This window comes from Cnephaeus nilssonii (assembly GCF_951640355.1).
Source record: "Cnephaeus nilssonii genome assembly, chromosome: X".
Lineage (NCBI taxonomy): Eukaryota > Metazoa > Chordata > Mammalia > Chiroptera > Vespertilionidae > Cnephaeus > Cnephaeus nilssonii.
The window spans coordinates 123,885,791-123,900,504 of record NC_137071.1 but is presented as its reverse complement, the minus strand read 5'-3'; the positions used below and the strand labels follow the sequence as shown (position 1 = coordinate 123,900,504).

The 14,714-nt window shown below is 54.1% G+C and overlaps 1 protein-coding gene across 2 annotated transcripts in view; it reads right to left on the bottom strand.

Moving 5' to 3' along the window:
• Positions 1 to 14,714, bottom strand: part of FGD1 (FYVE, RhoGEF and PH domain containing 1) — a 42,011-nt gene that overhangs the window by 11,314 nt on the left and 15,983 nt on the right. Inside the window, exons 1-10 of one of the 2 annotated variants that reach the window (XM_079764786.1) lie at positions 13,556 to 13,719; positions 9,076 to 9,249; positions 8,651 to 8,828; positions 8,065 to 8,506; positions 6,234 to 6,323; positions 5,400 to 5,548; positions 2,192 to 2,348; positions 1,949 to 2,087; positions 399 to 457; positions 143 to 289 (exon numbers count right to left, since the gene is read on the bottom strand). In XM_079764786.1, coding sequence (XP_079620912.1) covers positions 143 to 289; positions 399 to 457; positions 1,949 to 2,087; positions 2,192 to 2,348; positions 5,400 to 5,548; positions 6,234 to 6,323; positions 8,065 to 8,506; positions 8,651 to 8,802 — 1,335 coding nt within the window. In that variant the 5' untranslated portion in view covers positions 8,803 to 8,828; positions 9,076 to 9,249; positions 13,556 to 13,719. Of the gene's footprint in view, positions 1 to 142; positions 290 to 398; positions 458 to 1,948; positions 2,088 to 2,191; positions 2,349 to 5,399; positions 5,549 to 6,233; positions 6,324 to 8,064; positions 8,507 to 8,650; positions 8,829 to 9,075; positions 9,250 to 13,555; positions 13,720 to 14,714 lie in introns of those variants that run through there. The other variant, XM_079764785.1, reaches the window with a different exon arrangement.

Genomic DNA, 14,714 nt, shown 5'->3' with positions numbered 1-14,714 from the left:
GGGAAAACCATTCCTAGTGTAGGCAGTGAAAGTGCAATGAGTCAAAGGAGGAAAGACTGACTAGCAGGAGGTACAGTCTTGAGTACCAGGTCAACATGTGTGGGGGGCCTGGCCCACCCGCAACCCCACACCTGGCACTTACTAATATGAGGTATCGGTCTTGAGTGGTCCCATTCTTGGCTGACAGCTTAAGGATGTGGCCTTCTTTGATGAGCTCCTTGGTGGGGCTGACAATGTCTTCCTCACCCCCTAGCAGCTCATATACTTTCAACAGCTTGTGCATTCGCTCCTGGCAAGAGACAGTGAGCAAAAGGCAGGGTTGGGGTGCTGGCCTCCCCTCCGATGTCGAGGAGCAAGCCCGCCAGGGCAAAGACAGGGCAGGGCGAGAGGCCACTCACCATTTTGCGGATGGCAGCGTTAGAGTGCTCCGCGGCGGTGGCTATTAGCTCCAGAGACTCTGTGGGCAGAGTGGGAGGTCAGATGGAGGAAGGCCTAGCAGAGAAGAGGCTCTTGGGAGCTCCTTTGCTTCCTGAGTACCTCCTCCTGGCCTGCCTACACCCTCCCCATCCCAGAAAGCACCAGCCTCAAAGATGTCCATAGCAACATTACACAAAATCAGAAACTGCCTCAATGCAGAATCATAATACATGGAATAGCTGGCGGCCTATACAATGCAAGCTTAACAAGATTATCATTACCATTAAAAATAACCACAATAGCCCGGCCAGCGTGGCTCAGTGGTTGAGCGTTGACCCATGAACCAGGAGGTCTCAGTTCGATTCCCAGTCAGGGCACACGCCCGGGTTTCAGGCTCGATCCCCAGTGGGGAGCGTGCAGGAGGCAGCTGATGAATGATTCTTTCTCATCATTGATATATTTTTTTCTCTCTCCCTTCCTCTCTGAAATCAATAAAATATATATTAAAAAAAGAAAATGGGGGAGCTTGGTCTGGGGCAAGTTAGTCTGGGAGTTGAGATGGAAGGTCAGCCTTGGAGCTTGGCATAAGTAGCTTAATTTGGGGGACTTGAGCTAGGGAGAGGAGAGGAGAGTCTGAGTCTCTGTCTGGAGCTCAGTCTGGGTAGCTCAGTCTCAGGGTTCTCTCTGGCACTGGGGAACTCTAGGAATCCAGTCTGCGGGCTCAGTGGTCTCTGTCTGTGGGATGGATCCTGAGTGATGTCAGTCTTTTGGGCTCAGTCTGAGGGGCAGGAAATGGAGAGATTCATCTAGGGTGCTCAGTTCGGCCATACCCTTCTATAGAATGGTGAACAAGGAGACCAGACTGGGAGAAAGCTGGGGAGACTCCGGGGAGCACTTTTGGGGGTGTGGCCCTGGGGCTGGGTCTCAATCTGGAGGAATCAGAATGAAACACTTTCTAGTGGTTCAATGTGGGGAGGCGGCATCTCAGCCCAGAGATGGAAATCTTGGAGAGCTTATGCTGTGGGGCCCCGATCAGACTCGGAGGCTGTTTGGGGAGGTTCATTCTGGGTGGGGGCTGGCAGACAAGAGAGTGGAGCCCTAAATGTGCAGGATGGACAATCCGACAAATCTCAGCTCAGCTGTGGAGACCCGACCTGCGGGTCAGTCTGGACTCTCAGCCTAGTGGCTCAGTGCCTTTGGACTTGGACAACTTCCTTTGAGGACAAGTCTAGGAGTCAGCCTTGGGGTCTTGGCCTAGGAAGCAGGTGTCTGCCTTTAGGGGATCATGCTGGGCATGCGCCTCCAACTCTGGCATTCCAGTTGGGAACTTCAGACCGGGGGACTCCCGAATGGTCTGTGTGTGGCCTCAGGCAGAGTTCTCAACCTGGATGTTCACCCTGGGGTCTCACTCCAGAGCCTCCAGGTGGGTCTTTTGGCTTAGAGATCCCATTCTGGGGTTTCAACTGTGTGGCAAAGGAAGGCCGGTGAATGAAGTCTTGGCAGGGGGCTGGGCCCGGGGGTGTGCACTCACTTTGGGCATCCTTGCTGTCCGGGGAGCCATGGGGCAGCTTTAGAAGGTAGTCCTTGAGGAGCAGCTCGTAGCGGGGGATGCGCTGCACGGGCTCCAGCATGTGGTGCTGCAGCGTCAGGTTGCCACAGGCTTCCTCCTTCTGTGATGGGCCGAGGCACGGGGGCTCAGGACTGGCCACAGACCCCACACCGGGCCCCCGCAGACCTCTCCTCCCGTCTGCCCCGTCCCTCTTGGCCGCGTTACCTGCACCTCGTGGATGATCACTTTAAACTGGGTGGAGCGCTCTGTCCAGGTGTTGACCAGCTCCACGGCCCGGTCGAAGTTCTTCACATACTCGCCGTACATCTTGAGGAAGGGCGCCAGCTTCTGCAGGATGTCTCCGATGCGCGGGTAGCGGTCCCTGGGATGGAGGCAGGGGCTGACATGGTCCTGTTGATCCTTGTCCCCAGCCACCCCCGCTGTCCCCTACCAGCCCCAGGCCGAGACCCATGGGGTCTCTTGGTCCTGGACATCTACTTCTCAGCCAGTCTGCTCCTTTGTTGTTGTTGTTGTTTTAATATATTTTTGTTGATTTCAGAGAGGAAGAGAGTGAGAGAGAGATAAAAACATCAATGATGAGAGAGAATCATCGCTCGCTGCCTCCTGCACGCTGCACACTGGGGATCGAGCTCACAACTCCGGTATGTGCCCTGACCGGGAATCGAACCGTGACCTCCTGGATCATAGGTCGACATTCAACCACTGAGCCACGCCAGCCAGGCAAGTCTGCTCCTTTGGAAGTTCTGCTTCTATTATCAGCCAGTTAGGCTAAGAGACTCAGCTTGATGTGAGACTTTGGCCTGGGCTGCCACCTACCCCAATGCTGCCCTGCGCAACACCAGGAGTGACATGTCCTGGATACCTGCCCTGACCTCACTGCAAGAGCCACTTCATACACTGACCATTATTTTTTAAAAATATATTTTATTGATTTCAGAGAGGGAGGGAGAGGGAGGGAGAGGGAGGGAGAGGGAGGGAGATAGACACATCAATGATGAGAGAGAATCATTGATTGGCTGCCTCCTGCATGCCCCCTACTGGCTGGGCCATATACCAATTATTGATTCTGCACCCAGTCTTGTGCTGGGTGATTCTGGGGATATAAATGAGTCAAACTTAGTGGAGCCCCAAGAGGGGAACGGTCTAGTAGGGAAGGCAAAGTGAGCAGGCCTGGTCGCACTCCTCAGGAGTCTCAATCAGCTAGGCCAGTGGTCGGCAAACTCATTAGTCAACAGAGCCAAATATCAACAGGACAACGATTGAAATTTCTTTGGAGAGCCAAATTTTTTAAACTTAAACTTCTTCAAAATAGACTCGCCCAGGCCGTGGTATTTTGTGGAAGAGCCACACTCAAGGGGCCAAAGAGCCGCATGTGGCTCGCGAGCCGCAGTTTGCCAACCACGGAGCTAGGGGACAAACAGGATGACTGGTCCAGCCTTCAAGGGTCACAGGCAGTTGGGGAAATGTAGGAACTGGCTTCAGCCAGCTCTCTTTGGTCCCTGTCTGATGAGGGGGACATATTTTATCCTGTGGTTGTGGGGAGTGTAGAGATGATTTTAAACAGAAAGTGACATGGTCTGATTATCCTTCAGAAAGACCATTATGGCAAGTGGTGTAGACTCTAGAGCAGGGGTGGGGAAATCATTTGGTCTGGCCCTGCCAAGGCATTAGCGGTGCATTAATTAAATATTTGACCAAATATAGCAGGTGAATTTTTTTGTTTTTTTGTTGTTGTTTTTACTCCTCACTCGAGGATATTTTTCCATTGATTTTTTTTTTTTTTTTTTTTTTTTTTTTTTTTTTTTTTAGAGTAGAAGAGAAAGGGAAAGACAGAGAGAGAAACATCGATGTGAGATAAACACACCGATTGGTTGCTTCCTGCATGCGCCCTGACCAGGGCCCGGGCCTGGGAAGAGCCTGCCATGGAGGCATGTGCCCTTGACCGGAATTGAACCCGGGACCCTTCGGTCTGCAGGCTCTATCCACTGGGCCAAACCAGCTAGGGTGTAGCAGGCTAATTTTTTTGTTGTGGTGGTTAGTCTTCACCCAAGGATATTTTTTTTTCATTGATTTTTAGAAAGAGTGGAAGGCAGGAGGAGAGACAGAGAGAAAGGAACATCTGGTGTGAGAGAGACACATTGATTGGTTGTCTCCTGCTCATGCCCTGACCAGGGCTGGGGATCGAGCCTATAGCAGGCTAATTTTTAAGTTGATAATTTTGTTTGGCCCGCAAATGATGTGATAAACATCCAAATGGCCCTTGGCAGAAAAAAGGTTCCCCACCCCTGATCTAAAGGATGGATTGAAAGAGGAGACCCTGGAGATTGGGAGACTGTCTCTCACCCCTGCCCTCCTACCTCAGGCCTCAGCTTAGGCCTCACCTCCTCCCTGGACCCTTCCCTAACCCCTCCCCACTAGGCTTGGTTTAGTTCGTTTGTCTGGATTCCCACAGCCTCCCATTCTGAGCTCTGTCATAGCACCGGTGAAAAATATCAACAGCTCACATTCACTGAGCACTTATTATATACCAGGTACTGTTCCCTACATGAATGAGCTAATTTAATCCGTAAAGCAACCTTACAAGTGAGCCTACTCTTACTACTTTTATTCCACAGAGAGGAAACTGAACCACAGTAATTTAAGAAACTTAACGTCACAAATCTACATTATGACAGAGCTAGAATTTGAACCCAGCCCATTTGGCTCTTAACCTCATACTTTTAAGGGCTTTGCTATCCTATATAATAAAAGCCTAATATGCTAAGTGTCCAGTTGTCCTGTCGGCCATTCAACCAAGCAAACCATAATATGCTAATGATATGCTAAGGCAGCTCAACCGCTCACTATGGCGTGCACTGACCATCAGGGGGCAGACAGTCAACCGGTCAACCAGTTACTATGATGTGCATTGACCACCAGGTGGTAGATGCTCTGACTGGTAGGTTAGCTTGCTGCTGGGGTCTGGCTGATTGGGACTGAGCGAGATGGGCTGGGCACGCCCTGGAGCCCTCCTGCAGTCCCTCCCAGGCTGGCCAACCTCCTGTGTCTCTCCCTTGCCCCGATTGTGCACTGGCGGGGTCCCTCAGCCTGGCCTGCACCCTCTCGCAATCCAGGACCCCTCAGGGGATGTCAGAGAGCTGGTTTCAGCCCAATCCCGCAGGACAGGCTGAGGGACCCCACTGGCGCACGAATTCGTGCACCGGGCCTCTAGTTCTGTTATAATTTTCTGAGTCCTGGACTGTGTTTCCTATTAGTCTGGGAGGGCCTAGAAGGCAGAGCTTGGGCCTAATTCTTTCTGTGACAGGTGGTAAGTGCAGAGGGCAGGCAGCAATGAGCTTTGTGCACACATCTGGCCTGAGTCTCAACAGGCAAGTGGACAGGAGGACAGAAGCCTAGATCTGGGGCCCCTCACCATTCTTCCATGCGCTTCTCTAGCTCAGGCAGCAGGAATTGCTGGTGGAAGCAATAGATGGAGCAGATGTTAGAGAAGATGCCGTGGACAACATCGGCCGGGAAGGAACTGCGGTTCCGTGCTTCTTCCAGCAGCCGGGCACAGAACACCTGTGGGGCAGGGCAGGAGGCTCAGCCCAGCTGGGCCTGGGGTTTGGCTAGGGAAGGGGCGGCTTGCAGGTGAGGGCAGTGTTTGTGGGTAGCGCTGTGGACCTTTGGGATCAGCATGGTCTTGAGACTGAGGAGAGAGGGAATGGCGTTAGGTTTCCACGTGGGGTTGGATTTCAGGTGGTCAAGGTTAGGACCTGGAGGTAGGCACTGGAATAATGAAAAGTCAGAATCAGGGTCAAGGTCAGAATTAGATTCAGGGTCAGAGAGAAGGTTGGAAATAGATCTGTTCATCTAGCAAATATTTTTGAGTGCCTACTGTGTGCCAGGCAGTGAAGAAAGCAGTTAAAAGTCCCTGCCCTTCGTGATTCTAGTGGATTTGGGGTCAGGGTTAGAATGAGGTTCAGAGTCTGGTTTACAGCCAGGGGTCAATTCAGGATCTGGGTCAGAGTTGCAGTTAGGGCTGGTATACCCACCCAGGGTTAGGGATGAGGGTTGGTATAAAAATCAAGCTTGGGGTCATAATCAAAGCAGATTTAGGGACAGGATGGAGGTCAAGGTCAGAGAGGAACCTTACCACCTCTAGATTCTAGCCCCAATGGAAGGGTTGAGCTCAGGTCCTATCACTTCCTCCTGGGCATCCATCTACCAGATCCCAGGGCCCCGGGACCCCCGAGGGGCTATTTACCTGATCCAGGAGGTGGAGCCTGGAAACGTAGGCCTTCTCGGTTTGCAGGAGCTCATTGGCAATGTGGAACACCTTCTGCTGCACGGTCAGCTGGAAAGGAGAAGAGGCAACCTGACCCACAGTCTTGTACTCTAACCTTTACCCAAGCCCCCAGAATTCTCAGAATAGCTCAAAGGCTAGTCTAAGTCTAATGCCAGAGATAACCCTAAATCCCATTTCTAGACCTTTAAGCCCCCTGGCTTCATCCCTGACTCTCCAATATATCATAAAAAAGCCACCCCTTGCCCAGCTGGCGTGGCTCAGTGGTTGCGCATCGACTTATGAACTAAGAGGTCACGGTTCATTCCTGGTCAGGGCACATGCCAGGTTGCAGGCTCGATTCCCAGTAGGGGGCGTGCAGGAGGCAGCCGATCAAAGATTCTCTCTCATCATTGATGTTTCTACCTCTCCCTCTCCCTTCCTCTCTGAAATCAATAAAAATATATTTTTAAAAAGCCACCCCTCAATCCAGATGCCATGCACTCCTTCACTAGGCCACTCATTCACCCAGCGATCGGCTCTCTCCATTCATTTACACAGTGCAGTGGTTAGGCCTGTGGGTCCGGAAGTCAGACTTCCCGGGTTCAAATCCTAGCTCTGCCACTCATTAGCTTACATAAATTGTGTAACTGCTTTGTATTTTAGTGTCGTTATCTACATATACAGCTAATAATAGCACCTACGTCCATTTGTAATTGAGACAAACGATTGCATATAAGTGAAACAGAGCAGACTGCGGATTAAGTAGTCTATAAATGTTAGTATTTATTCACCCACTCAGTTCACTGTCAGCAAAGTCTTGCTGAGTACCTGGCGTGGGAGGAAAACACAGAAGTCTAAAAATGTATAAAACGCATTGCCTGTTGGCCCAGTTTCCTATTCACTGGACATATATTTGGGGAGTCCCTGGCCTCAGCTCCCACATTTGAGCTGGGTTCTGGTGGAGCAGGCATCCTGGCCACGACCCAGCTTCTGGCTGCGGCCTAAGGATGCCTTTGGAAGCAGCGTTAGCCTGCCAGGGCTCAGAAAGAGGTTTCTGTGGCCGAGAGCCCTCGTCCCCAGAGCCTCGGGTCCCTGGGGCACTCCAGCCCCTGTGCCCCTCCGGAAGCCAGCTGTGGAGAAGTCCCTTTGAACGTGAGAGGCTTTCCATTTTACAAATAAAGAAACTGAGGCTCGTGGTGGGAGAGCCGAGACTTGCCCAACATCCCATAGCTGTTAAGTCATGGGATTTTCGAGCTAGAACAAGACTCTGAAGGTCCCCAACTAGGATGGCCATCTTCAAGATGGAAAAACTGAGGCACAGCCCAGCTGGCGTGGCTCAGTGGTTGAGCATCGACCTATGAACCAGGAGGTCACGGTTCGATTCCCGGTCAGGGCATATGCCCAGGTTGTGGGCTTGATCCCCAGTGTGGGGCGTGTAGGAGGCAACCGATCCATGATTCTCTCTCATTGATGTTTCTCTCCCTCTCCCTCTCCCTTTCTCTCTGAAATCAATAAAAATATTAAAAGAAAAAAAGGAAAACTGAGGCCCTGCTAGTGTTTCTCCAATGAGGGCAGAACCATTTTCCAAGTGGGCATTTGGAACTGTGCACGGTCAGGCTGGTAGTCACAGTGGTGGCGGGGCGGGGTGTTGCTACTCCTAGTTAGTACCAGGGAACCAGGGAAGCCCAACATCCAAAGTGAAAACACACTCTCTTTGGAGAAGTACTGAGCCAGAGAAAGAACCCAGCAGCCCAGCCAGGCTCCTGGTTCCTCCACATGGTCCTGCCACTCAGCGAACACGGGTCAGTACCTCCACGGACTCCTGTCTCTCCATCAGGGGCACTGGGATTTCTCTGTCCTTCTCCTCCTCCTCCTCCTCCTCGTCCTCCTCCTCCAGGTCGCTATCAACCTCCTGAGAGCTGGGCCGGTGGGGGTCCGCCAAGGCCACGGGGATGCTGGCCAGGGCAGGGGGCCCGGGGCAGAGGCTGTGGCTGGGGGGCCCGTCATCGCTGACGAAGCAGGTCTCCTCGCTGTTGGACGGTGAGCTGATGCTGTCAATGCCGCTGTCCCGGTTGGGGACCTTCTCGCCATCCCGGGGCCCGGGAGCCAGCAGGAAGAGGCAGCGGGAGGCCTCGGCCTCGGGGAGCTGGGGCACCGGAGGCTGCGGGGGTGGCTGTGGCAGCATGGCTGGCTCTGTGGGACCTGGGCTGGGGCCAGGGGCTGGCCTGTCCGAGGCGACAATCACAGGCTCCCTGAGGCGGGTGGTGGACACACATAGCGGCACGTGTGAGCTTGACTGCGAGGCCTGTCTTACGACCGTCCTGCCTACCCAGGACGCCCCCCTCCCCCTCCCCCTCCCCCACCCCCCCAGAGGGTCCCCCAGGCACCACACTCACCTTTCAAACTTCTCGATCAGTGAGGACACGGCTGCGGAACTGGGGCTGGCCTCTGCCCTGGGAGCCAGGCCCTTGGCCACTCGGGGGTCTGCAGGCAGCGGGCGTGATGGTGGAGGGGGGATGGGCTCGGGTGGAGGGGGCATCCGGGGCATCTGCAGGTAGCTGGGCTTTGGGGGGACTGGATGACAGGGGACAAAGAGAGGAGATCCCAATGTGCTGGGTTTGGATGGGGCTGTCACAGTCAGGCCACAAGCCCTGGGGTGCGATCGCAGTGTGTGCGCATTAGCTCCAAGTCACAGCCTCTGCCCCGAGTCCACGGTGCTCGCTGTTCCCCTCACACGCCTCTCCCCTGCCCCTGGCCAGCCTGTACCTTCCTCCGTCCCCTCCCCTGGGCCATTTCCCTGCCACTCTCTGGAACAACTTACCCTGTGGCTTTGGGCCTGGTGCCCGCTTCAGTGGCGAAGGACGCTGGCTGGGGGTTTCGGTGGGGGGGCCAGGGTCTGAGCGAAGCCGCTGGGGACCTTCCGGATGAGGCTCAATGCTCTGGCCAGGGTCAAGGGACAGACTTTTCACCAGGATCCGGTTTCCCTGGTGCAGCCCTGCGGGAAGGGAGAGACTGGGTGTGAAGCAACTGCCGTTACTGCAAAGGGGGGGGCTGGGGAGGAGCACCTCTTAGCAGGTGTCTGGGGTGTCAGGTTTCCCCGCGCCCCTCTCTGGGAAGCCCCTATCCCTGCCCTCAGACGGGGAGCCAGGCCCAGAGCTGGGGCTGGGAGTTTTCATCACTGGAGAAGACCTTTGGCAACAGGATAAGGGTTCTCTGTGATCAATACATTGATTCCTTGCATGTCATTATTTACTTGCGAGTTTACCCAGGTGGGGGTGGGAGCAAGCGCCCTATAGTTTGCTTAGTTGTAGGCCTGGTTTATATGACCGAAGTGGGTACATTGGGCCCAAACCATTCTCTTTTTTTTGTTAATCCTCACCCAAGGATATATATTTTTTAATATATTTTATTGATTTTTTACAGAGAGGAAGAGAGAGAGATAGAGAGTTAGAAACATCGATGAGAGAGAGAAACATGGATCAGCTGCCTCCTGCACACCCCTCACTGGGGATGTGCCCGCGACCAAGGTACATGCCTCTGACCGGAATGGAACCTGGGACCCTTCAGTCCGCAGGCTGACGCTCTATCCACTGAGCCAAACCGGTTAGGGCAGGATATTTTTTCCCATTGATTTTTAGAGAGAGTGGAAGGGAGGGGGAGAGACAGAGAAACATCGATGTGAGAGAGACACATCAATCGGTTGCCTCCCACAAGCCCCCGACCAGGGCTGGGGATTGAGTTTGCAACTGAAGTACATGCCCTTGACTGGAACTGAACCCGGGACTCTTTGGTCCGCTGAGCCAAACCTACTAGGGCTGAGCATAAACCATTCTTAACCCTTCTTCTTAAGATCCTGCGGACTTCCTTGCCGACAACTTTATATAGCTGAGTGTCTGGCAAATGATAAGATTGTATTTCACGAGCAAAAGTTTTGCCTCTTAAAATCCCAGATTCTCACTAATCTGCACTACTTTCCTCTACTTACACACACCCAGCACCCAGAGTTCAGGTCACGTGACCAGCTTTAAGACAGTAATGCATTCAGAAAATGGGAGGCCTTTTTGTCCTGTCCCTCTTGCCTCGAGGTAGGCTCCCTAAACCCACCTCATGGTCACACTTGGCAGAGAAGATTTGGTCTGCCTGGTATCAAGGGAGCCCCTAGAGATGACACGCCCTCAGGGAAGGAATGTGGGGGGGGGGTGTCTCAGATGATCCAGAAGTGAGTGGAGGCCGGAGCAGAGAGGGCAAGGCTGGATGGCAGGCTGAGGGTCCGGGTGACCATCCTGTGGGCAGAAGGGTTTGAGGACAAGACAGCGGCAAAGAGCTACCACCCAATAGAGCATCGGCCTGCGGACTGAAGGGCCCCGGGTTCGATTCCGGTCAGGGCACATGCCCGGGTTGTGGGCTTGATCCCTAGTGTGGGGCGTGCAGGAGGCAGCCGATAACGATTCTCTCTCATCATTGATGTTTCTATCTCTCTCTCCCTCTCATTTCCTCTCTGATACCAATAAAAATATTTTTTTTTAAAAAAGAGCTACCACCCACACGCGGTGTCAGCGTGTCTATGCCACAGCCATGTGGCCTCTCACAGTCATGGAGGGTCTGTTACCCTGTGTCACACCATCTCAGTCACCAATGGGTCCACCCTGTCCCAGAGACACACGTGTTTTTTCTGCATCACATGACTGCAGAGCCACATAAATTCAAAGGTCCAATCACATGCCATCACGCTCCTGAAAACCCGGTCGTATACAGCCACAGAGACCCCCAGTCACAGTGTCGCCTAGGATCATGCAGTCACACTTCGCAAGCCTGTTTGTTTCACAAACAGCCTGGCACACAGTCACCCAACCATTCTTCATCATATACCTGTGCGTGTACTCCTCGAACGTGGCTCCATTGAGTCTCGAACATACGCAGTATCACTTACACCATGTTTCACAACTGCAGGGCCGCGGTATCGCGTGGTAACATGGTGTCCCAGAGACAACAGCCACCCAGGGCCATTATCCCGTGTGAGACACAACCTCAGCACAGTCACACACTGCCACGTGCCCAGAAACACAAAGACACACACATGTAGCAGAACTTACTAGGTCATACACGTGAAACAAGCATGTCCCTGATGTCCCCGGCTCTTAGGGGCTCAGCCACACACACACACACACACACACACACACACACACACACACACATACTTGCCTCCTGGTCTAATGGGTCATGGGGCCTGTGTTACAGAAACACAGCTAGACACACAGAGACAGCCTACAGCAGGGGTCCTCAAACTACGGCCCGCGGGCCACATGCGGCCCGCCGAGGACATTTATCCGGCCCGCCGGGCGTTTTTGCCGCCGCTGCCTGTCCTGCTTAGCAGCCGACTTAGCAGTGTGCATAGGAATCTGTTCATAGTTTTTTTTTTTTAAACTATAGTCCGGCCCTCCAACGGTCTGAGGGACAGTGAACTGGCCCCCTGTTTAAAAAGTTTGAGGACCCCTGGCCTACAGGGTCACACTGGCATAAGAGTCCCAGGCAATTGTAGGTCTCCCGGTCCTGGAGGGAAGGGCTAGCCCAACCCCCAGGGTTCCAGCAGCTTCCCGGACTCCCTGACACCGCCCTGGCCGCAGTCCAGCCAGATAGGCCCCAGGGGACTGAGGCCACGGTGCCCTCCTAGTCCTGAGGGAACCCGGTGCCCCAGGGCCCGGATTGAGCCCCCCGCCCCCACCCTGTACCTGGTTTTGGGTGCCGTTTCCTCGCTTCCTTTCCCACCTGGGCAGGCAGGGCCCAGGCTGGGAGCGGGGAGGCGCTCCTCTAGCTCAGCTGGGCTGCTCACCCTGCCCTGCTCAGCACATCCTGGCCTGGTCCTGCCCTGCCCTCCCCCTGGGTGTGGGGTTGAGGAGGATGAATCACCTGGAGGGTGGCACACGCAGAGACACAGTTCGGGAAATACATGGCCAGAGAAAGTGAGAGACACAGACAGGGATCCAGAGAGTAAAGCCGGCCGCTCCGCCACGCAGAGACCCCAATCGGAGGTACACATGTAGGTGCTGGGGTCCCAGGCGCCCCTTGTCTGCCTCCTCTGGCCTGGAGGACCCGGCCCTGACTCCACCTCAAAGCAGGCAGGCCTCCCTGGGCAAGTCCCACCCCCCCGCCCCCCCCCCCCCCCACTCTGCACAGGGCAGCGGGGCCCTGGCCGGGGCTCCTCTCCCTTTGCTCCACTGCCTGTCCTGGGGATAGGGTGGCCACACCAAGGCGCTGATGTGGCCCAGCCTCTCCTTCTTCTCGGCCCCTGTGCAGGCAGCCCTTCACAATGGGAAGCTGAATGAAATTCAGCTAGTCCGGGGCCTCTTGGACCCCCAGGTGAAGAGGGGCAGGGATTTTCAGCCCAGGTTCTAATGAGGAGATGAAGACAGAGAGAGGGGAAATGAGCCATGGGCCGTGTTGCTCAGTGGTTAGAGCATCGACCCCCCACACAGAAGTGTTGTAGGTTTGTGCCCAGCCCCTGTCAGGGTGCGTGCGAGAGGCAACGAATCGATGTGTCTCTCACATTGATGTTTCTCCCTCTTCCTCTCTCCCTCCCTTCTACTCTCTGCACAGATTAATGGGAAAAATATCCTCCGGTGAGGATTAGCAGGGAGAAAAAAAAGGCCTGGCTGGTGTTTTCAGTGGTTAGAGAGCATGCACCAGAGTCTCAGGTTCGATTCCCAGACAAGGGAACTTACCTGGGTTGCAAGTTCTATAGATCCCATCCATGGGTCTCTCTCACATCGATGTTTCTCTCTCTCTCTCTCCCTCCCTCTCTCTCCGTCCTCCTTCCCTCCCTTCTACTCTCTCTAAAAAAAAGTCAATGGAAAACCTAACTAACTAACTAAATAGATAAATGTCAATAGAAACAATATCCTTGGATGAGGATTAACACACACACACCCCCAAAAAAAAGAGGGGCAATGACTTGCCCAAGATCACAGAGCAAGTCCATGCAGACTTTCCACGGACTGGTCCTGGACTGGACTCCTTCCTTAAGCATGCTCTCTCAGGTGAGGCTGGAGAAGAGGGGAGCCAGGGGGAGCGGGGTGTACCCCGGTGCTTCAGAGACAGGTGAGCTGCAGTGTGGCTAGGGGGAGCCACACCCCCAAACCCACCCATACGGAGATGGAACCATGGGGTTCCAGTTCAGGAGGCTCAGCCTGGACAAGAACCAGGCAAGGCTCCAGTTCAGTGCTCCCCTCCCCGACCCTCTGCCTACATGTCCCTGTCCCCCGTTTTCCCTCAGGGGCCCCGTGGCCCCAGGGCTTGCCACTTACCTGCTCAAGAACCTTCTGTGGCTCCCGTGGGGAAAACAGGAACTGCTCAGCTAGGCCTCGGCGGCCCCTCATGACCTGCTGGGCTTTCTGGCTTCCCCTGGGTTCATTTAATCCCCTACATATTTCTGAGCTCTGCTCTGAGCCTGGTGGACGCGGAACTGGAGGATATAAAAATCCCATCCGTGCTATGGGAGCTCCCTCGAGGCCCTCCCCTTCCGAGATACCACAGCCCTGCCCACTGCCCCATCCCCTCCCCGCCCAGCTCCGGCCTGCACTGCTTTCCTCTGGCCTGTTTTTGTACTTTTTTTTCCCCTTTCTGTCTTACATTTTATTTTATTTTATTCAAAAAAGAATTGTTGTTGTTGTTGTTATTCCTCACCCGAGGATATTTTTCCATTGAGAGAGTGGGAGGGAGGGGGAGAGACAGAAAGACAAACATCCATGTGAGAGAGACACAGTGACTGGTCGCTCTGACTAGGGCTAGGGATCAAGCCTGCAACCCAGGTACGTGCCCTTGACTAGACTCGAACCCGGGACCCTTCAGTCTGCAGGCCCACGCTCTATCCACGGAGCCAAACCAGCTAGCACTGGTCTGTTTTTGTTTTTTTTTTGTTTGTTTGTTTGTTTTTTATTGATTTTTTACAGGGAGGAAGGGAGAAGGGTAGAGAGTTAGAAACATCGATGCTCAGAGACACATCGATCAGCTGCCTCCTGCACACCCACTACCGGAGATGTGCCCGCAACCAAGGTACATGCCCTTGACCGGAATCGAACCTGGGACCCTTGAGTCCACAGGCCGACGCTCTATCCACTGAGCCAAACCGGTTAGGGCTGGCCTGTTTTTTTTTAATAATCCACAACATTCTCTCTCACACATGTAAGCACACCCACATCTACACCCCTGACTAGGTCCTCCACCAGCATTGGCCCCTCCGCCTGGGCTCCCCAGAGTCCCCAGTGCCCCTTGAAGCAGAGATCAAAAAGGCACCCCCATTCTAAGTCACACCCCCAAACCTCACCACTCTCTGTGAAAATGCACCCAGCCCCACGGTGGTGTGCACCGTCCTCAAGACCTAGTGAGAACCTCAGAGCTGTTCATATGTCCGTGTGTGGCAGGCTTGGCGTGCATACACACACACACACACACACACACACACAC